Below are 22,874 nucleotides of genomic sequence, written 5' to 3'. Positions count from 1 at the left end.
CTCCTATTGAGGTCTGCCACCACAAGACACAGACACAACTCTTCATCAAAGGCCAAGGGCAGCCAGGACCAGGAGGAGAAGGGACCTGCGCCTTTTGGGACCAGTTTTCTATCCCACCACCCTGCTGACAGCCAGGATGTGCCAACCACCCCTTCACTCAGAGAGCCTGGAAAGGAGAACAGCTCCCGAGGTTGATGTCCCATAGCCAAACGTGCTGGGGAGGCTGCTGGGGACCAGTGCACCTCGCTGGGGCAGTGGGAGGGACTGGGGGCTGCGGGGTGATGCCTGATTCATCACGGGGTCTCTCGCCTGCAAACGGAGCAAACTGCTCCATCAGGGGACCTCCACGAACCACACATCATGTACACCTCGGCTGCCCCCTGGGAAAGGTAAGTACTGCCCAAAACACGCTGTCCTCCCTGGGAGAGGGGGCTGGGATGGGAGGACCACCCCGTGTGCTCCACCACAGCCAAAGGAATTGTGGCTGGGGCACCACCACGGCTCCCCCAGGCTCACCTCGAGCCGGGCGGTGGAGGTGCAGCTCACCCTGACCACGCTCAGCACTGGTCCAGCTGCAGGTGATGTGATGGATGGCACCGTCCCCCTCCTCCCCAAATCCCGACTGGCAGCCTGAGACCCCAGCGTACCTCTTACAAGAAGACAGCAGCACCACAACCCGTGTGACATGAAACCAGCGCACAGCACCAGCGCAGACAGTGTCCAAGCCCCACGCAGAACTCAGCGGCCCCAAGCCCACGTTACCCAGGGATAACGTGATGCTCACATCACCTTCAGCAAGGCGAGAACCATAGCTAACACCTGGGAAAGCCTCTCCGCTTTGATATTCTCCTTGGAAAAAAAATAATCTGGGAGCCAGGATGGGTCCGGTACATCTGGTTTGTATCTCCCAGCCCTGGATTAGGGAGAAGCACTGCTCCCATCTCTTCTGGACCCCGCTGGCCACACCAGACTGCTCAGATCAGCCTGGCCTCTGCTGTCCGGAGCTGGATGAGCCCTGCCCAGCCTGGCCCTGGAGGGGGGATCCTGCGGCACAGCTGATGGTTTGGCTTTGCAGAGGGCTGCGGTATAAGCAATAAACCCCCGTCCTGACCAGCAGAAGCACAAGCTGGCTCCCAGTGTGGCGTAAGGAAAGCCTTGCTAATCCTACACATTTACTGTGCCAGTTCTGCCGGGCTGCTGGCAGCGGAGCAACAAATCTACAGACGTGTAATGCAGCAGGGCAGACAAAGCACAGCACAACCCCTCCGCTGCATCACCAAACGCCAGGGGAGGTGGCACAGCCCCTTCCTGGCACAGGGACCTACGGAGATGGCCCCGACACCGAGCCCAGCTGTAAGGCACCCGTGAGCTCCCTTCAAAGGACACGGGGGATTTACCCCACGGCCCTCGGTGACACCTGACCAGTGCCTAAGGACCAGGACCACAGCTACATCCAGAGGGACCAAGGGCATATTTCAGGCCATGACATTCATCCACCATCATCAAGAGACACAAATAAATGTGTAAATAAATAAACACATAAATGCATCCATAAACCAGCATCTCTTTCTCTCTCTCCCCGACTTTTCATCACGCAAAGCCTGGCACCACATATTGTTTGATCTCTCACCTAGAGCACCAAAAAATTCAAGGTTTCAAAAATAAAGGGAGGAAGGGGCCCCATTAACCCCATAACCAGGGTCAGGTCCATCCCACTCCTCCCAGGCTTGCTCTACCATAGCCAGCTCTCCCTGCCCAAGAGCCAACAGACACAGCTCCCTCCAGCCTCTCCTCCCCTCGGACAGGCACAAACACACATCTGCTGGCAATGACAAACCTGCCCACGAGATTTTCTGCAAGGCAAGGCCACCACCAGGGCTCCAGCATGCTCCCGTGGGGCTGGGCTTGCTGGCACTCCCCTTATCCTTTGTGCCTTCGTGCCCTGGGATGCAGAAAGCTGCCTGCACCCACCCGTCCTGTCCCGACACAAAAATCAAATGCCCCTCACGGGGTAACACATGCTAACAGGACGCCTCTGCACACCCTGCCAAAATCACATCCTTCGGGGATAAATCCCACGTAAGGTGGGGACCCCTCAGTTCCCACCAGAGCGGGGAGCAAAGAGGGCAGAGGTGCAGCCCACACCCTCTACTCACCAAACTCTTACCTGTGGTGGCATCACGCCTGGGTTTGCCAGCGAGGTCAGGGTGCTGTCCCTCTGATGCTCTCCACGCCGGGGCCACCCGTCATGGCAATGTCTTGGTGCTCCCTCCCTCCCTCCATCCCTCCCCGTGCCCGACGGCCGCGGGGGCAAAGAGCACCACAAGCAGACGGAGCGGCCACATGGAACAATCGTTTTAATGGATAGAGGCAGAGAGAGCCCCCTCGCCGCCCGCCCGCCCGCGCCCGGGCCCCGCCGCGCGCCCCCGGAGAAGGAAAGGAAACCAAAGGAGGAAAAGAAAGCGCAGGAGAGACCCCCGCGAAAAATAAAGCGAGTCGAGTTGTCCCGCGTCTCGGAGCTTGGCCGATGGCTCGGCGGCGGGTGCCAATCGCTTCGCCTTCTTTTTTTTTTATATATATATATATATATATACACACACACACACGCACGCACACACACACATATACATATATATATATAAATATAAAACTGAGCTATATAGATCTATATCTATGTCCATCCCTCGGTTCGCTTTATTCCGCCGCCAAGGTCCGGGGCCGCGTGGCGAAAGGCGCCGGAGAGGGGCCCGGACCCTGCGTGGGCGCCTGCGTCCCCTCGTCCCCGGCACCCGAGGGCAGAAAGGCGACGGGACCTGGGCACGCGTGGCCCGAGAACCTCTTCTCGTCTTGTGGAGGACCAATACACACCTAACTCCATATACAGCATGCAGTAATGGCAGCGGAAGGACCCTGCTGGGAACCGTGGCTAGAACGCTAACCAAAAAAAAAAAAAATTATATATATATATATGTATATTTATATATACTGTATATATATATCCCATAAAAAGGTTCGGCGTCTCCCTCCGCCGTGATGTGCGGTGAGCATCGCCCATTCCCTTGGCATTTTTGGCAACGCTGCCAGAGGAACTGTTCGGTCGGCCGCGGTTCTCAGGCGTTTCGAGCTCCTCGCCTGCGGACGAGCCGGCACAAACCTCCTCGGTGAACAAACTTCTCCCCTCCGCTTGCTCCCCAGCTCCTGGTTTTCTTTCTTTTTTTCTTTTTTTTTTTTTTTTTTTGCGTTTTTGTTTTTTAGGAACTAAGAGTTCTAGGCTCATATCAGAAAATATAATTAATAAAATTAACCGTGACTCAGAATCCCTTATCATTCACGATGTCCGCGTGGGGTACGATGAACGCGTGGCTCGGCACCGGTCTCCTTCCTCCTTTTCCTTTCGTGGCGGCGTGGTAGCTGTTGAAGATCTATATATCTATACATATATATATATGTATATGTGGATATATATATATATATTTCTGAACACAAATGGCGGCACGGTCCATGAGAAGACGGGGAAATCGCGGCAAAGAAGAAAACCTGCGCATCCGCACGGAGGGGCCCCGGGCGAGCGGGGACGGCGAAGGGGACCGGGGGGGACAGCGCTGCACCCGACCCATCCTCCGCGCTGGCCCGTGGCAGAGAACGACGAAACAGGGGAGAAAAAGTGGTGGGCGAAAAAATAAACAAAGAGGAAAGAAAAAGACTCAGTCGCGTTGCATCTTCAGCAGGAAGCCTTGGATAATTTTTTTTGTTTTTTTTCCTCCTTTTCAAATTCACTTTGCATTTTTTGCGTGTTTTTCCTCTCTCCCCCTCCCCCAGAAGGCCTGGCCGGACACTCTCTCAATTCTTATGATTATTTTCGGAAACAGTGAATACATCTTCTTCCTCTCCTCTCTGCTGTCGCTCGCTGGCCGTGGTCGTCGCCGCTCCGTGGGGCCGGCTCGGGGATCAAAACAGGCGGGCGAGCTGGGCGAGCGGCAGGGCGAGCAGCCAGGCGCAGCCGCCTCGCCGCCACGCGCCGTTGTTGCCGTCGTGCACTGCACCGGGGCCTGCAGGAGGGCGAAAAACACCCGTGGTGTTAGCCACCGAGCAGGGAAGGCAAAGGAAGACAAGAAAATGCTGGCTGGGACCCTGGTGTTGTTGCAAATAGCGGGGTGGCCGCTAAAAGGTCCCTGCCTGCAGCCATCCCTTGGGTTTGGGACGTGGAGCCCATCATGGTCCTGGTTCCCCAGCCCATATGGGATGTGGCACCGCGAAGAGACCTCTGCAAAGGGCCTCCTCCGAATTTTCTCTGAGTTTATCATCTCCAAGTTTGGCTGAATCGTTCACCCCGCACCCCCAAACCACCCGGCAGCAGTAGTGCACCCAGTGCCCAGTGGCACACACCCTAACCAGAGCCACCCTGTGTCCCACCAGTGCCACCTCTGTGCCCCCTGCCCCGCACCATCAGGGCAGGACGAGGTGGGTGAGGAGGGCGGTGGGAGAAGCAAAGAGAAGAGCTGCGTGAGGAGCTCAGTGCGCCATGGAGAAGGGTACCTGACCCCGTGGCTCTTTGCAGAAACACCCCAAATTGTCCTGCCCGAGTGGGACCGCCCAGGAGGTCAAGTCAACCCTTACTTTCAAGACCCTGGGACGTGTCCCCTCTCTCTGCAGCCCTACTGGGCACTGAGGACCCCTAACCATTAGGGATCCCCTTTGCAGCACACTTCCCACACCCACAGACACCTCACACATCTGCCCCAGAGCCCCAAACCCTCCCGGCACCAAGCTGCCAGGCTCAGGGGCAGATCTGGGGACAAGAGCAGCCTCCGCGCCGCGCTATCTCCAATCCCTCCCGACATCTAGAGGTCACCGCTAAGTGTGTTATGAACAAAGCCACGTGGCTACCGAGCCCCAGATGGAGATGACAGCGGTCCTGAGGACCCGGCTGAGTGATCGATCGATCGATAAGATGGGGCGGGAGGCGGCGGGGGCACCCGCTGCCCCGGGCTGCTGATGTAGGGAAGAGCAGCACGTTGCCCACCCTGCCACATCCCAGAAAGAAAGGCACTAAAGCAGCACTAAAAGCATCCCAGAGGAAGAAGGACTGGCTGCAACACGGTGACACAGGGCAACAGGACCACGAAGCCATCCCTGCCTGCGCCCTGGGCAAGAGGGAGGAGAGAGGAGGGGACGCGGCATGCGGAGGTGGCCTGAGGTGGCCACGTTAGTCTAGCAGGAGGGACAGAGACAGGAGGGCTGCTAAACCCAGAGTGGCTACTCTAAAGCAGCAACAGGGAAGCTGTGAGGAGCCCCAAAATCATCGCCATAGGAGCTGCAGCAGTGGGGTTTCGGGGGGAGGCACTCGCTGGATGGGGGGCGGGAGCCGCAGGGACCCGCGGGGAAATGGAGAAGGGGGAGAGCTGGCGTTGCGGGGGCACGGGTTACTGACCTTTCCAGGGTGTCAGAGCGGTTGTTGTCTCTTCTAAAAATCAAAGAACAAGTCAAGGTTAAGGCACAGGGGCAGTGGCAGGCTTGAGATGCTTCGCCCAGTCTGCCCTCGACCTGGGGAAGACGAGCGGGCGGGGGCAGCACATGCGATGCTGCCACCCAAATCCAGCCCTGCTCATCTAGGGACACCGAGGGGGCTTCCCAGGGAGGTTTTAGCCCAAAAGCAGCCTCTGGGAATCCACACGGATTGCACGAAAGGGGAGCAGGAGTGGGCTTTTTTTTTTTTTTTTTTTTTTTCCCAACTCAAGAAAATTATTTGATTTCAGAGCACTTCATCACATTAAAGACAGCATCAAATGAGCCACTGAATTAGGTGGAAGGCCTATAATAAGAATTGCTACATGTTAGATAAAGCACCGGTTGACCTCCCTGAAAAAAAAATAGATTAAAAAAAGGATTACAAGATGTATTCCATGCCAGCCTCAGCCACAAGGCACTGGAAAGCCTCACGTCACTGCACCGACATGGATTAAAGCTGTATTTGGGGGAGGAAACTCCCAAAGGTTCGTTTAGCCTCAGGGAAGAGGGGATGTGCACAAAATTGTCCCCAAAACCACACGGATGAGACATTTCTCCTGCAACGGGTAGGGCACCCATTGCCCCTGACTTGCATTTCTGCTTGTGCTGTGAAAAATAGACACACACTAGGAAATGCAGCTATGAGCAGGAATTATAGGGGGATTTTGCCCCCAGCACGAGGTGATGGGCATGTCCTGCCCATCAGGGTCCCTCTGGGTCCCCTGCTCCAGGCCACAGCAGATTAGGGCAGCCTGGGGAGCCATCAGCCCCAGGGGGGACTCGGTTAACGGGAGGGAAAGGATCATTGAGCCAACTTCATGGAAATTACACATGGTCAGAGGGCTCCAAATTCCCTCCCTGGTGGGATGACCGCTCAGACCGAGGCAGCTCAGGGGGGGCTTGTGCCATGCTGAGGGTCCTGTGCGACACCTCCCCACATCCCACGTCCCTTACGGCACACACCAAACACCTTTAGCAGATGGGAACCCAAATAACAGGCAGCTCTCACGAAGCCATCAGCAAAGAAAAGTCCCCAAATTCTTTAATTTAGGGAGGTGGGAGTATGAGCCCTTGTACGAGGTCCCAGGATACCTGAAATTTTAATCCTGTACCCCAATAAGGAGACCACAGCCTCGAAGCTAACAGAGGTGCCCCTGGCTACGTGGGGAATTTGGGGAGGGATGGTGGCAGCAGAAGCATGTGGCCCCGGAGGTGTCCTGTCCCTCTCCTGAAAAATGGGGTCATTGGACAACAATTACCAGAAAGCCCGGTGGGGAAGAAGCTGAGATAGTTTCTAAGCAACCCTAATGATGGCTTTAACAGCCAGGTAACAATGCTAATGTCTGTCACTTACAGCACTGATTTTTTTTTTTTTCCTGCAAAAAAACGATCGCTGTGCTCATTAACACCCAAGGTCAGAGCTACATGGGGGCTGCGGGTGCAGACCTGAGCATCAGCAACAGGAACTCGCCCTCATTTTGGGGAGCACAACCCAACAGCCGGCACCGACACGAGATGAGGATGATCCCCTACAAATTTTGGGACCCTGGGCACCTTGTGCTGCTGTGTGCAGCCTGCCAGCCCTGAGCAGCCAGTGCAGCAGCCACCTTTGGGGTTAACACTGCTCTGGGGGGGAACACAGCTTTTGGGGGTTACACCACACATGCTGCCATTGCAAAAAGATGACAAATGGCACCAAAATGTTCAATGAACCCACAAGGCCGGGCACTGTACAAACTCGCACTGACCCAGAACAGCTTCCCACGCGCATACACGAAGCCAGAAGAAGACACATGATGGGCAGAGAAATGCAGGGGGGCAGCAGCAAAATGACCACGTTTCCAGACACCCTTCCTGCTGCCCCACCGACACAAGGTGTTAATTGTTATTCTGTTTTCCTTTTATTTATTTATTTTAATCGCAGCACGCCTACAAGCCAGCTGAGCCTGCCCCTTTGGGCACAGTGGGGTCCTGCTGCAGCCCTCTGTGTCCTACAGAAGAGGGGTTTCTGTTAGCCTCTGGGCTTCCTTCAATAATTCACGCATGCTAGGAAAGGGCTTGCAGTGCCAGGAGAGTTCAAGGCAGGTTGGTGCCTCCTATCAAATCCTCTTAGACTAATTCCAACCTCCGCACCGCTCTGGGATTTGTTTAACGTGGGCTGGGATTAATGTCACCTGTGGTCACTGCTACCACGGGACAGGACTGCCACGTGGGTGCTCTCCTGGGGTTTCTCCTTGGTGTCCCCAGCAGGACATGATGTGGAAAGGGTGACAGTGACACACTATGCACACACCGGGCAGCTCGTGGCAAACCTAAAGTGAGCCCGGGACAGGCTGGGGAAGGAGATGGGTGGTAAGGACGAGGACAACAGCGGGGCTGAAGCTGGGAGAGGACAGAGGTCCCCAAGCCCTGCTTCTCAATGGGATTCAGCAGTGAGGATCGCCTGTCTCGTATATCTTGCAGGAAATTAGCCCTGTGGCCATGGCACAGCACGGCGGGATGGCTGGCAGAGGAAGGATGATGCCTGGGCACCTTGCTGCGTGCCATCTCTCCTCCCAAAGCGAAAACCAGGGGATGCTTTCAAGAAAAGCCTCTTCTGGGCATTCATCAGAGCAAGACAATGGAAAACCATCAGCCAAGTCTTATCTTCGCCTTGACGGCGGATGCCAAAAAAGTGCCCACCGCCTCTAGGCAGCGGCACACACAAAACCCAAGTCAGGAGCTTCCAACACTGGGCTAGAAAGGACGAGCAGGAAGCACAAATATCCCCAAATTCCTGCCTTCCCACTGCAGGTCTCACACGTTGGCAGTGGCTCCGTGAAGCCGTGCCCTTCCCTGCCCCTTTCCCTCGGCCCCGCTCACCGTAGAGGATCATGCTGGCGTTGGTGTTCCCTAGCTGGTTGGAGGCTACGCAGGTGTAGTTGCCGTAGTCCTGCTCGGAGACGTTGAAGAAGGTCAGCCGGGAGAAGAAGGCTTTGTTTTCCACTTTCAGCCCTTTCTGGCCTTCAGCCAGCCTGGGAGGAGAGCAGAAGGGGAGAAGGTGATGGGGACGGCATCCGGGAAGAACCACGTGCTGTTTTCCACATTGCCCTGCTCTCTAGCCTGGCAAGACAGCAGGGACATGAGGTTTGGGGGCAAAACAAGCAGAGCAGGCAGGAGGAGAGAATAGGGAAGGTACAGGGGAAGTATGGAGATGGGCACTGCTCTGCTGGGCACCATCCCCTTGGTGCCAGCCCTGTGATGTGTGGAGGTGTCCCCAGAGATGCTGAGCCACAGTGGGCTCAAACCTCCCAGTGGGACACAAGCCCTGTGCCACCACCTTTCTCCTGCCCTTCCAAGAGCTGGGGGCTGACGCTGCCCCTCTGCCCGACACCACGCATTGTAAAGATGTTCCCATCCTCTCCTCACTGCTCGGCTTCGTGCCGCTGGCATCACTTTCTGCTGTCACACTTCCCCAGGCAGGGATTTACCGTGAGACCCAAATCCGGAGGCGTGGGCAGCAGCGATGCACGCCCTGCCCGCACAGATGGAGACCAAAACCTGCCTGGGGATGCTCCTGCTCCCCGCTGCACGCCGCCACCAGCCCCTTCAGCCCCCAGCATTTTCCAAAAGCTGAAGCTGACGCTGCTGGGGGTCCGTGTGCCCCCTCCCCAGCCCCCTTGGTCCCCCAGGCTCTTACCTCTTGTCGTCTTTGTACCACTGGAAGTCGGCAGAGGGGACAGCGGAGGCCTCGCACAGCAGGATGCCCTTCTGCCCCACCGGCACCCCGGTGCTCTTCGCGTCCGAGATGTACGGCGGGTCTGCGGGGAAGACGGGAGCCGGGGGTTGGTGCCTCCCACCCCTCTCCTCTCACTCCTTTTTTTTCCCCATGTTCCAGGAGGAAAAATCATCTCCGAGCCCATGCCCAGCTCCTATTACTCTCACACTTCTTTTTCCAGGGGTTTTGGCAGGGGGACCCAAAGCACATCCTAGCTCCACTGGAGCTCCCTGGCTCTCTGGCACCAGATGCTTCCCCGTGCCAATGCCCAGCAGCTCAAGGGGTGGCCAGAGAGGAGTTTGGGAGGGTGTTCAGCTCTGCCTCTGAGCATCAGCAGTGCTGCTTTCTTCCTTGCTCTTTTTTTTTTTTTTTAGAAACAAAAAAATGCCTATTTACTGCTCACTTCTCTCCTCTCCCCGGAGGTTATCAGCACAGCATCTCACCATGGGCGGAAAACCCAGGTTGAAGGAGACAGCTGAGGAGGAGGTGGAAAAAAAAAAAAAAAAAGAGCTTGAAAAAAGGGGAAGAAAAGGCCAAAACGCCACCTGCTCAGAAACCTGCCACTGCCAGCCTCAGCAGCAGGGCCAAAGGCAGGGTTTGCCCAGCGTGAATGTCCCCAGCCCCTCAGGGTGGGACAAGGTGGCCCCATCCCATGGCCGGTCCCCAATATGCCCTAAGGGTACTCACAGTTGACGGTGACTTTGACTCGCTGGACAACAGGCGCTGCCACGTCGTTGGAGGCGCTGCACTCGTACTCGCCCGACTGCTCCCGCGTGATGCCCGTGATCTCCAGGTACTCGTCCTCGCTGATGAAGCCCACAGCTGCGGGGGCAGAGGGGTTGGGATGTGAGTGAGGGGACGCACGGAGACCCTGTGCCCAGCCGTGACCGTGTCACACAGCCCCAGGACCCGCTGGGAGAGTCCTACCCCAAATCTCCCTGCCAGAAAGGTGCCTGTGAGCTCTGGAGCCCTGCACTGGCCCCAGCCCTGCTGAGAGCATCACTTGGTGGAGACGTTGTCCCCAGTGTGTGTAGGATGGGCAGGGTGGTCCTTGCCAAACCTGCACCGGCTCATCCCATCCCACCTTCCTGCCTGGAGGCGCTGTCAGGCTCTCCATGCTCTCCATACAAACCTCTCCTTAATTTTTCAGCTTCAATTAACTCATGGCCATCTTTCTCCATCAGTTGTGGTACCAACACCACCCTTCACCTGAAAGGCTTTTTCCCTCTCCCCGTGCCACTCCAGGCTCAAAACCATCCGGCTTTCTCCAGCACCCACCATGCGCCCACCCTGTCTTTTCCCCCGTGCCGCACCCCAGCTCCTGCTTTACTCCAACCCGGCCAGATGCAAGGAGCAGCTTTTCCTTTCCCTTTTGTCCTGCACATCACATCCCCTGTGCCGTGCCGGAGCCTGCTTCTCTTTGAAGCAGCAGCCCAGCCAGCCAGGCACAGGTGCTGGGCTGCGATAGTCGCTGGGCTGATGGAGATCGCAGCCTTACAGCAGGCACTGAGTTAAAAAAAGGAAGCGCAGCAATTAGGACGTGGCTGCTAAACATCCTGCAGAAGCACAGCTCACCCGCGAGCCGACAGCACAAGCGGGTTTTAAACAGCCCCAAATGGGGAGGCGGCATCTTCTTCCTTTCCTCGACACCTCCCCATCGCCTTTATCAGATCTCCTGCAGCTGAGACGCGATAATTACGGCGTGAAGCATCTCCGAGACCGGTGTCACACTTAATATTCCTATAAATTTTAAACGGTAGTCCTTGGTACATATGTGTGGCAATTGGTGTCATATTTTAATTAGGCTTGCCCTACACCATCTGAAATTAATAATAGCTTGAATTACCAGTGTAATTTATAAATTAACATTGCTGCAGCATTAGGAAATAAATTAGCTCTGGACAGCTGTTTCTGGGAGTGAGTGCCAATGGCAGCGAGGCCGGGCGCAGGTCCCTGCTCCCAGGGGACACATTGAGCTTGGCCAGCGGGGCTGGGCAATCCCATCCTGGCCCTCATTTCCACCCGAGGATCACGGTGTGTGCTGCGGTGGCTCCATGTGCTTGGCTGGTCAACCGGGTGCATCTTTCTCCCAAGACGTGCATGCAAAATGCACGCACGGGAGGATCCCAGCGGGGCTCATGCTGCCCGTGTCCCACCAGCTCGTACGTTTATAGCTCCTCTTCCCATGGTACTGAAATAGTGAGCGCAGTCACACACCACCACCCGTGGAGGCAGCTGCCTTAAACACACACCTAAATGGGGGTTGCATGTAGGGCCTGAGCCAGCACCGGTGCGTTTTAATGCCACTGTATGGCTACACCGGGCCAGCTCCTGCAGCGAGCACCTTGCTGGCATCCTGATGCCCAAATCCCACCTGTCACTCCTGCCAGCTCACACTGGGGTCGTTCACAGCCTGCACCAGCAGCAGCTGCCTTGGCATCGGGCAGCCCCACGGTGCTGCACATCCTCTGCTTCCTCCCCAGCCCACCCTGCCTTTTCCATGCAGCCTGACCGAAGCCCCCTCGTGCTCGGGCAGCACACTGTCCTGTGCTGACCCAGCCTGGAAGGCATCCCCATGTCCCATCCCCATCCCATGAACTTCAGAGAGGGGTGACACGAGTTTTTCCATGCAGCCCGCCGTGATGAATTGCTGCTGTCCACCTGCATCCTCAGCCCCGCGCTGAAATCCCACTGGAGCGGCTGGCTGTTAAACCCGCTGAGCTCATCACTACTTAGCACCACTGAAGGGCAAGATATGAAGGCGTTACCCCAAAATCAATATCCTTTGGAGACACAAAAATTACAGTTTTATATCCACTGGGCCTGCAGCAATGTGGGCTGCAGAAAAAAAAAAAGAAGAAAAGGAGAGAGAGGGAAGGAAAAAAAAAAAAAGATCCCTTTTATGGCTGACCTAGAATCGGCTTCTCAGTAGCACAGCGCTGCCTGCTGATAAAATAACGGCACAGCCGGTGGCCTTCAGATGCTCTGCGTGCAAATCTGACTCGGGTTTATGCAAAGGCCCAGATAATTCTCTGCTTCAGAGCCCTTCCCCGAGCGCGTGGGAGCTGGCTCGCACACGGCAAGAATTATCGCTCGCCGTAGCCGAACCGCGGTGCTCGTCTGCGGTTTGATCCGGGAGCAAGGCAGCCCGAGCGCGTTTCATTACCCAGCAGAAGACTTTGTTAAAGTAACGGTGAGGGTCAGCCTGGCACCTGCAAAAGCTCGGGAAATTGAGAGATGAAGGCTCTCGGCTTTCCCTCTGTGTCTGCGGAGTGCAGGAGTCTGAAATAAGTGCCCGGTAATTGGCCTGCGGAGACGCAGAGCGTTCGGGGTTTTAGGGTCTGAGACACTTTGCATTGGCATCCGTGGGGTTTCGGCTTTATGGAATCGACCCTGACACAGAGAGCCCTCAAAGTTACCAAAACACAGTGCTTTGCATGGGATCTCAATGATGATATCATTATGAAGACCATCCCTGTGCCGGACACAGCCTCATTAGTGCCAGGTACCCCGGGGCAAGGTAAAGAGGAAAGGAGGAATTCCTGCCCCAGGGCACTGGCAAAACGGGCAGTGCTGGGTGGGTGCTGGCTGGTGTTCTCCTTTACCTGCCTGATTTTAAGCGTATGTACACACAGGCCAGCCGAGATGGTTATGTACACAGGCACAGAAGCCGTGCAGCCGCGAGATGCCCATATATTTATTGCTCCTGCAGTCGTGCAGCGCGCGGTGCCGGAGCTGATTTGTGCCTGGTTCGGAGCTGGCCGGGCAGACGCTAAGCGTGGAAGTCTCATCTCATCTCCTTTCAGCGCCTGCCTGCCAGAGGGCTTAATGAACAGGATACCCAACACTTCTTGGGTTTTATATCGAGAGCTTCTTCTGATGGGGAAGTGGCAGTAAATAAAGAGAGAAGCCATGCAGCTTGTTATGCGCTGCTCCAGCTGAGAGCACTGGAAATGAATGGGCTCAAAAATCAACGTGGTATGCGAGGAAACAGCAGCTCTGGCTCACGTCCTCCCAGCCCCTCCTGCAAAACGGGCTTTGCTGGGAAAAAAAACAGCTCCATAAAGTTGCTTTGCTGCAGCCGGCACTGCTGGATCGTGCCGGTGCCCACGTCGGTCGAGGGGTGAAGGCACAGACCGGGAGCAATTGCTGCTCCACTCCGCTCTGTGGCCTCTCTGTTTTTTTTTCTTGCTTCCAATGGGGAGGTCGTGTTGATATCCGGACAAACCTCATTCATTAGTGATGGCTAGAGAAGGAAAAACAAATAGACGGGACCTGGGGAGCAGGGTCAGGGTGAAGCAAACACAGTCTGTAAGCGCAGACCTCGCTTTATTGAAAGCAATAGGGTGCACTTGTCACTGTGCCCTCCTGGGTCCGCTGGGGCTGGTGGGGCATGGCAGGGACATTTATCCACACACTGAGTTGCACAGGAACACAGACCCTCCTTTGGGGTAAGCTCAGCTCCCAAAGCTTCGGGGCAAGGCACAACCCTGCCATCCCAGTGCGGATTTTGGGTGGGGATAGTTTCTCCGACCGGTCTCGCATTTATGACACCCTTTGGGATTGTGGTGCAGGGCACACACGGCTGGAGCTAGGGCAATGCACAGGCACTGGGGTTCTGGATCAGTGCCCAGGCCACTGCTCCCCCTGCCTCTGTCACCGCCCGGAGCTCGGGCAACTCCACCTGAACCAATTTCGGGAACTTCTCAAGGCTGCCTCTGCCTGAGCACAATTAGCGGCTGAAATATTGCAGGAGTTAATGGCAGAGCTCTCTCATCTCCTCAGGAGCTACAAAACCAGCACAGCTAGCACCCATTATTGTTATTATTAATAATAATAATACAACACAGGGCAGAAATGGAACAGCCACTGACGGCTCCAAAGAACAAAGCTCACTCATCCGCTGAGGATGAGGGACTAACCCGCTGCAAAGTGGGGACACAGGGAGTGGACAGGGACAAGGGGCCAAAAACATGGCATGGGGAGAAACACAGGGAATGGGGAGGTGGAAAACCAGAGCCTGCATCCCCCTGCATGGCATGCACACAGACCATCACATCACCTACTAGTTAGGGCTTCCTCTGGCAGCCCTGCAACTCTGCAGCTGTCCATAAAAGCCAGGGCTCAGGGTAGGGGAAGCAAAACCACAAAGGCTGGAGGGGAAAAACTCAGCCCAGAGCTGCAAAACAGCCTGGACAGACTCGTAACGAGTGGCCCGCATCATTAGCAGAGCTGGGAAGCTCGGCAGCATTTGGCGTGGCATTCAGGAGCCTCCAGCACGGCCTCGCCAGAGACGGCCGCGAGCAGCCCAAAGCACAGCGGCATAAATAACCGAGTGACGGCTCTCGCGTGGTGCAGAGGAGATCAGCTGCTGCTGGTACGTTTGAGTGATTGCCTTCCACAAGGCAGCAGTTGGGGCCACGTTTTGCAAAGCCCTCCGAGGAGAGGAGCGTGGTCACTGCAGTGCTGGGGGAGCTGGGACGGGGAGGATCCAGCCAGACCAAGGTGAGATCTTGCTCTGGCACGGAGAAACAAGCCAGCCTCAAAAATGGCTGAGCAGAGCTTGGGGTCCTGCACGGAGCAGATGTGATGTGGTGTGGGGAGATCGGGAGCCTCGGGCATCCATATTCCTCCTTCCTTGCCTTTCTCCTTCCCTTGCTGCTCCTCTTTTTCCCGGCCCGACTCGTCTCCCCTCTGCCTCCTCCCACCCGTTTGTTTCCATTGAGCCTCTGACAAGATAATAACTCACCAGAAAGCGAACACATGTTCCCAAATTAATTACGTGCCACCGTCCCCCGGCTCGCTGTTGTGCCCGTGTTCAAGTCCCTGGGACATGTTGCTTCCAGCATCCCTGGCTGGATGTTGCCGCGATGCCGTTAGCAAAACCTCCCCGGCACGGCAGCGAGGCAGCTTGCTGCAGCATCCCGAGGAGCTTGCTAACACCTCCCCACAACACAAGGCTCCCAGCAGAGCTGCTGCTGTTATTGCTAGGCCTCACATTAGCTCCTTGCCCCTTCTCCAAGCCCCGTGGCACTAAGCAGGGCTGCGCTAGGGCTTTGGTCTCCCCATGGGCTCTGGATGCCCAAATTCCCAGTGCCGGTCCCAAGGCACCGCCACGCCGCTGCGCTTGCCATGCACCAACCGGGCTGGCCGGAGAATGAGAATATTTTATGGAGATAATTTTATTAAAATGTTTACAACAATGCAGATATTGACATCTAGCTTCAAATCAATAGCACAATTTATTGTCCTTCAAGGTGAACATTAAGCCAAGCTGCCTATTAGTCAATATTTACCTCCAAGGTCTATAAATCTTTATACTGGCTTCAGCAGATGTTGACAGGGGTTGATTCCAGATAAGTAAAAGTAAGAGTGTGAAACATTGCTCCTTTTGGAGGTGAAATAGTAACTAGTTAATTACAGCCCCTACAGCAATTCTGAACTATCAATTTATGGCTACTTCTGGCAATAAAAATTAACATCGCGCAGACTCCCGGCTCAAAGTGACGCTCTTAAAACCAAAAGCCATTTATTTCCCACGTCATGCCAGTGCAGTGGTGATGGCCTTCTTACAACAGTTTATAGTAAATAAATACAATATACAAAGGTAATAAGAGAGAATTGTCAGTGTCCGAGACCTGATTCCCCCTTTTCCCTCTGCAGCAGAGGGTGGGAAAGTGCAGCGCGGGTGATTTAGTAGCAAAGCAGGGGCAGCTCAGCTCCTGATGAGCAGCAGGGAAGGAGGAGGAGGAAGGAAACCACCCTGAAACACCAAAATGCCCCAAACCAGAGTGCTCAATGCAGGAGTGACACAGCCCTGTGAACGTGGGGAAAGAGCAAAAGCTGCCTCCATCACTTGCCCTGGCCATGGGTGGGGGAAGCACCCCCTTCACCTCTTACTGACCAGCATTACCTGCTCCTGATTGCTCATTTAACACAAAAGGAGCTGAGTTCGGGCATTTCAAAACTTCTCTTGTTCTGCTGATTAGGGCACTGACCCCGCTCCAGCAGCCTCACCTCCACGTCCCCCCTCTTTCCAACTCCCTGGTGCTGGCTTAACGCCGCCACGCTCCGATGGAGAAAGATTTGGGGTAATTAACCTGCTGGAAATCATCCAAAGCAATCAGTAAAAAAATGATTTCTTGAAGATTACCCTATCGACCCAGGCAAGCATGGTGCGCGCCTTCCTTCCTCTCAAGAATACTGCAGCCCCGTGCCACGGGCTCCATCCACGAGCCTGCAGCAGGGTGACCCCTTTGGGAAGCACATCTCCAGCACCAGCTCCTGGGGGGACACCGAGCACCCGCTCTTCACTTCTCACCAGCCTTTAGAAGAAGGATGGTGAGCCCAGAATTCAGCCCACAGCCACCAGAGATCATAGGCATCATAGGGCCAAGTCTCTTTTTTTTGAGGTTTCCTGATAGCAAGGAAAGAAATCTCTCACCTTATATATATATATATATTTTTATATATATATATATATATATTTATATATATATATATATATATTTTTTTTTTTTTTTAAATTAATTCACATGTTTCTAGGGTTTATGTTATGTGAAGTCACAGGGCATGGTGCTCCCACTGCCTGGCTTTGGCACGGTGCTCATGAGTGCAGGAGCTTTGCAGAAGCCACCTCCACCACTGCAGGGCAGGTGACTGTCACCGACTGCTCCCGGTGTCACCAAGCCGAGGGGAAACACTGTGCTTTCCTCGCTTGCACCCTTCATTGAATTGGCTTCGGCAGAACTTTCACATCCAATTTTGCTTCGCGTCCTCGTGCACGGCTCTGTGGGCTGCAAAAGAGCGAGGCAGCCGGTGACACCGCTGTGCTGGGGGCTCCGGGTGCCCCCAGGCAGGTGCACACTGAGCGATAGATCCACACTTGCCGTGAAGTCCTTCTGCGATGGGATCGATGTCCCCTCCTCCTCGGGGCCACGGGAGCCTGTCCTCATGCACAGCCATGCGGCACAGCAGAGGCACTGGGTTTTTCTGCTCCTTTCAGCTATTTTGGGTGTAACTGGGAGCCGATGATGCCTTCTGTTTCTTCTTGAGATGCGATGGAGGAGCCTCCTGCAGACTCCTGGGCATGATTTTGGGCTGATGCACACAGAGGTGAGCGTTTCAGAACAACATGAGCATGCGGACAGGATGTGGGGATTTCCACAGGTGTCCTCCAAACACAACCAGGAACAAATCCCACAGGCTGCAGCTCTGCAGCCCCCTGCCAAAACCCTTCTCTTTGCATTGGGGATGACATCTATCCGGGCTCTCTGACTTTCTGTGCTCTCAGAGCTGGATCTACCACAGGCCCCACCTCTGTGGTTGCGCTTGCTCGGCGATCTACCACCAGCCCCAGGACCATGCCTGGCTCTCTGATGCCCCATGACAACCCAGATAACCATTAAGGGGTGTGTGCAACACATCTCACTGCCCACTGGGCCATGCAGCTTGCAGACACCCTCCTGATGCCATCACATCGCCTACCCCCAGCCGGTCACCCTACGCACAGCCTGCAGCCCAACCTATATCCACCATGGATGGCCAACACAAGGCACAAGGAGCTCAAAATGAAATGAGGAGGTGGCCCAGTGCTGACAGCAGTGAGCAGGTTCCCTGGTACAACCACCTCACCCCTGTGCCATGCAGCAGCCAGACCTCCTGCACGAAGCCACACCACGCCGGGAATGCCTGCCTGGTCCGCTTGCCTCGCCGGTGCCGTGAGCCGCAGCCGAGCTGCCCATTATAGCACCATTGTGCAGAGTTTTTAGCTTAAAAGTCCTTGAAAGTTTCCCACTGTGACTAGTCAAACAAGATCTTTTTCACTTTCCCTCTCTTCTCCGCTAACAATATTTATACTCATTTCTTTTATTGAAATCTATCTGCCGCCTGTTCTATTAAAGCCGCCTGAGTGGCAGCTCCTATTCTCCGTGAGCCCGCAGCCCATCTATTCTCCACACAATGAGGTACAAGCAGTCTATCTTCTATTGTGCTGCCCGGCCTTCGGCTCTCAAATCTTCCATCTCAAAAAGGCACGTCAGAGGTGCCAAGATGGAAAAAAATCAGGATCCCGGGCTGCGCGGGGGCTTCCCAGTGCAGCTGAGCCCCTGCCCTCCCTCTTGGGGAGAGATATGGCCCTTCCCTCTTGGGATGATGTGACCGTGAGACCCGTGATCCCCTGGGGATTCTCCTCTCGTCCTTCCCATCCCACACACTGTGACTTCAGCGCTGTTTGCTGCTGCTCGTGCACGCGGCTGGCAGCTGCCGGGATGTTTGCGAGCTTCATGCGACTTATTTGTTACCGGGAATAAAAAAGGAGCATTAAACCCTTTGTTTGCGAGAAGTAGTTCCTTGGGAAATAAAAGGATTATGGAAATTAATATTTAAAGAAACAAGACACAACAACTTGGGGACCAGCCACCCTTGAACGAGGCTGTAACTCAGGCGCAAACGAGCTGCGTAAAGAACGAGCCCTTTCATTTCCATGCGTGGCAGAGCCGGGCTGGCTCCGAAGCCTCTTGGGGCTCAGCCAAGTGGCAGCGAGCACCCTGGATGGGCAGATGGGTGCTCCCCAGCCCCTGCCTCCTCCCCAGGTGCTGCTCACAAAGCCCAGAGGCAGCAGAGGGGCTGGGCTGGCTGCCACGTGCCACCCTCTGCAAGGAAATTAGCAGTGGCTGCAGGTCACCAAGCACTTCGGCGGTATCAGCTCTGTAGCAAAGATGGGTTTAGGGCTTGTTGGGGGGCTCTTTTCTTCAAGATACCAGAATATTATCACAAGCATGGAGCCAGCCAGCTTCCTCCTCAGTGTCTACCTGCTTGGAGGGTGAGGTGGTGGCATCTGTGGTGGCACCGAGGGTCCTAGAGGAGAGGTTTGGCAGTGCAGACATTGCCACCAGCACCGAGTCTCTTCCCACACAGTTTTTCTGCTTCAGTGGAGGCGCACATGCAAAAGGCCCAATGCAAACCACAAATGCTCACACGGAGCCCCATGGGAATGGAGCAAAGCTTTCTTCTGATGGTTACTGATGAGCCAGCATCTCACGGCCGCCCTGCGCTCCCGCTCGAGCCACGATGCCGCTCTCAAGGCATCCAAGCCTCTCCATCCCTGCCTGCAGCCCAAGCAGTCCCCTCGCCTTTCCTCCTTTCTCTTCCTCCCCACCATTTTTCCCCGTTGCTGCTCGCAAGGTGAGAGAGGACAGTGTCGCCAGAATGAAGGATTCTCCTGCATGCCCTCTCCCAGCAGCGGCCCTAATTCATTTTTCATGGCCCCTCGCAGTGACAAAAGCCGCTGCTTCTCTCTTGTAAGCGTGCGCCGTGCAATAAGTCAAAGCTGATGTGCATTTTCCCCCTGGGTGCCGAAGCTGTGCTTTTGATTTAATTTGTCCTGTTGTTTGGCTCCCAGCCTTTGCCGGCGAGTTCCTTTGGAGAGGAGGCAAGGTAGGGCCCCATACGCGCGGAGGGGCTGGCTGACAGATGGGGTACAGTGGGTAGTGTTTAAATAATTTGCCGCAGTGATGCCGGGATGTTTGAGAGTGACAGATGCTCTTGGAGAAAATCACTCAGACAAACACACACATCCTGTTTGCGGGAGCTCTGCTCCTCGATTAAATCCTGTTGCAACTTGGCTTTCCTGGAGCCCGTCCCGTTGCTGGCAGCTTTCTCCAGGAGAAGCCGCGGTGCGCAAGGCTCAGCCCCGGCTAACACCAAGAACTGAGCTGCTCCTGCCTGCTGTTCGCAGAAGTCGTGCAAAGCACCCCAAAAAAATGCCATGGAGGGTCACTATCGCAGGTATCATGATGGGGATAACGGTGGCAAGATCCACCCCTCGCCCTCCAGTCTGTAAGAGCATCCCCGGTGCCAACGCAACTCGTGGTGCCCCACTTTCCTTCGGATTTGTCTGCAAAACATCTGCTGGTGGCCAGGACCGTGGGGTCCCTCTGGCTGCAAATTTAAACCCAAAGGCTTTCTCCGCAGGACAAGCTCTTAAGACGCAATTTCAATCCAAAGCGTTAAATGGCTGTAACCTCAGCTAAGCTGCATTTCAGCCGCATTAAGAAAATATCCCTAGGAAGGGAAGCAAGTGGCATAATGGCATTAGAGTGAAAAAATAAGCGTCAAGTGCTGACTAAATCCATCCAGGGTGCTGGCATGAAGTCCCAGCAATCTGGGAAACTTTCCCTGCACACAGTTCATGGCAAGCCTGGCCGACAGCTTTCGGGGAATGGGGGATATTTTCCTTTCCCCTTCTTCCCCTTGGATGGCGACCACCCAGCCCAGCACGGAGCCAGCTCGTCACGCGGGGAATTTGGTACACGGCGCCTGTCAGACCGAAACGGGGGCAGCGAGCCTGGGGAGCCGACAGGCGAGGCGAGGGCTGATCGGAGATAAATTTCCAATTTTTCATAAGACAGGGAACAACCGTTACACTGAAGCGAGGCGGGGAAGCCCTGATAACAAGGCTGATGTGGTGACCTGAGGGTGCCCGGGGGACCAGCGCATGGCTCACACCGCTCCGCAGAAGCCCTTGGTGGCTCTCAGCCAGACCCCAAAGCCCATCTTTTACCCACCAGAGCCGTCCAAACTGGGACTGGCTGTCGCCTCTCCATCATCTTTAGCCCGTCTTTATTTTTTCAGACACGCTATTTTCCAGCCCAGTGGCCTTGCTCTGTCCCTCATGTTTTATGGCACTGATGTCTCCATTTCTGGAGGACCATTCGCAATATTGCGGCTTATCAGGAGAAGCTGGGGGAAAGTGCAGGCAGTGAGATGGGTGGGGGATGACTGGGGAATGGGATCTGAGGGCAGGGAGCTGGGGATGCCAGAACCAGTGGGGATGTGTGATACTGGCCCCAGGGAACTGGGAGGGACTGGAGAGCGGTTTGAGCCCCACAGCATCCTGGCAGGTGGGGTGGTGAGGGGAGCAGAGGCACCCCTCTGCGAGGGAAAAACCATTTTAAATAACAGCAGTGTATCACAGGAAGGGGAAAAACCCCTGGGCTATGGCATTGCTGCAGCTTTAAATTATACTGTAGGAGGATAAAAATAAAAGAGAGGAAGACAGAGAGAGAGGCCGGGAGGAAAAAGAATTGCCATTGTTTTACCAAGCAGATGGGAAAGTTCAGGGGATCAGAAAAAGACTATTATTATCTTGACTCGACCGAGAGGAGATGGGAAAGGAAGAGGCATTTTTTTTCTCCACGGTAAGGAATGCCATGGCAGAAGTCATTTCAGCAGGAAACGGTGGTGTCGGCTGCGGGCAGCACCCGAGCTATCTCCACGGCCAGGGCACACCACTGGGATTTGTTTTTTTGTCCCCTTCCTGATGGCAGTGACAGTGCTGGATGTGGCATCGTGCAGTGCTACTTCAGGGATGGGTGGTGGGCATCTGCCACCACCTCCAGCTGCAGCAACCTGCCCACCATGGGGCCAGATGTGCCACCAGCTGTGCCCACTGCCATGCAGGCATGTGCACACACGTACCCAGACACACACAGCTCCTTCTTCTTGTACAAGCAAGCCTGAAGACACGCAGGCACCCATATTTAAGTGCTGGCACCCTACAAGTACCCACGCTCCTGCTGCCCTGCCCCAGGGAGGACGCTCTGCTTTGCTAAAGCCATGCAAGGGCACACAAAACATGCAACAAGTCTCCCCGCTTTCTTCTGCTGGCCATGTAACCACCAGCAGAACACTTTTCTTCCCCAATTCATGTGACAAGCTCTATTTTCTGCCTCTGCACGCTTCCATGCACATGCTCTGCCACTCCAGGGCTATTTGTTGCTGCTCAGCAGGCGCAGGACGGGGCAGCAGTCAGCTCCTTGCCCAGCCACGCACACTGGAGACAAGAAAACCCTTTCCACACGTGCTCAGGCTAGGGAAAGGGCCCAGCCCCAAAGCCTGTGGTGCTGGCCCAAGCAGGGAGAGCAGACAGATTTACAAACGGGCACACACTGGTGTGACTTTTTCCCTGCAAAATGTCACGGCTGTGGGATAGGGAGGTGAGGCGGAGGAGCTCAGCTCAGCTCCGTCAGGTCCTGGACATCTTTTGCCCATCACATCCCTCCTTGTAGCCCATCTCTTTACTATTCCCCAACTTTCTTTTCTTTCTAGTATGCTGTGTGTTTTCTTTCCTCTCTCCACCACATGTTCTTCCCCTCAGTCCCTAGACCTCCCTGTGCCACCTTTCCCTCTCTGCTCCTCCACGATGCCCTGACACCTTCCTGCAGCCGCCTCCTCTGCATCTTCCATGCCACGAGCATCGCTCGCACCCGCACCCCTGGGATGCAGAGAGGGGGCTGGCAACCTGCCCTGCCTAATCCCGCAGCTACTGACTCCTCGTGCACTTAATATTCACGACAGAGAGAAACATTTCACGGCGAATTGGACGCACATTCAACTGGAAATGGAAATTTTATGACTCTTCTCACTCTGAGCTGCAGATTACACCAGCTGAGAAAACATGGAAGCAAATGAACAACCTGTGAACTGTAAAGTATATTAATAATGAAATCACAGCCCGGGAAATGAAGGCTTTATTCTGTTTATATTCTGCTCCATTAATAGAGAGCACTCTCGCTAGCTCCACCCCATTAGCCAGCAATCTGCGCAG

At 55.1% G+C, this 22,874-nt stretch overlaps 1 protein-coding gene across 5 annotated transcripts in view; it reads right to left on the bottom strand.

Annotated features, from left to right (window-relative positions):
* Positions 1-3,158: 3,158 nt before the first annotated feature.
* LOC116497816 (protein CEPU-1) overlaps positions 3,159-22,874 on the bottom strand; it is a 320,106-nt gene continuing 300,390 nt past the window's right edge. For 4 of the 5 annotated variants that reach the window (XM_032201750.1, XM_032201753.1, XM_032201752.1 and 1 more), the window contains 5 exons: positions 9,953-10,087; positions 9,188-9,308; positions 8,371-8,522; positions 5,432-5,464; positions 3,159-4,049 (listed from right to left, as the gene is read on the bottom strand). In XM_032201750.1, the coding sequence (XP_032057641.1) occupies positions 3,949-4,049; positions 5,432-5,464; positions 8,371-8,522; positions 9,188-9,308; positions 9,953-10,087 (542 nt within the window). In that variant the 3' untranslated portion in view covers positions 3,159-3,948. The remainder of the gene's footprint in view (positions 4,050-5,431; positions 5,465-8,370; positions 8,523-9,187; positions 9,309-9,952; positions 10,088-22,874) is intronic. The other variant, XM_032201751.1, reaches the window with a different exon arrangement.

This window comes from Aythya fuligula, chromosome 22, assembly GCF_009819795.1.
Source record: "Aythya fuligula isolate bAytFul2 chromosome 22, bAytFul2.pri, whole genome shotgun sequence".
NCBI lineage: Eukaryota > Metazoa > Chordata > Aves > Anseriformes > Anatidae > Aythya > Aythya fuligula.
This window is presented reverse-complemented; position numbering and strand designations above follow the sequence as displayed.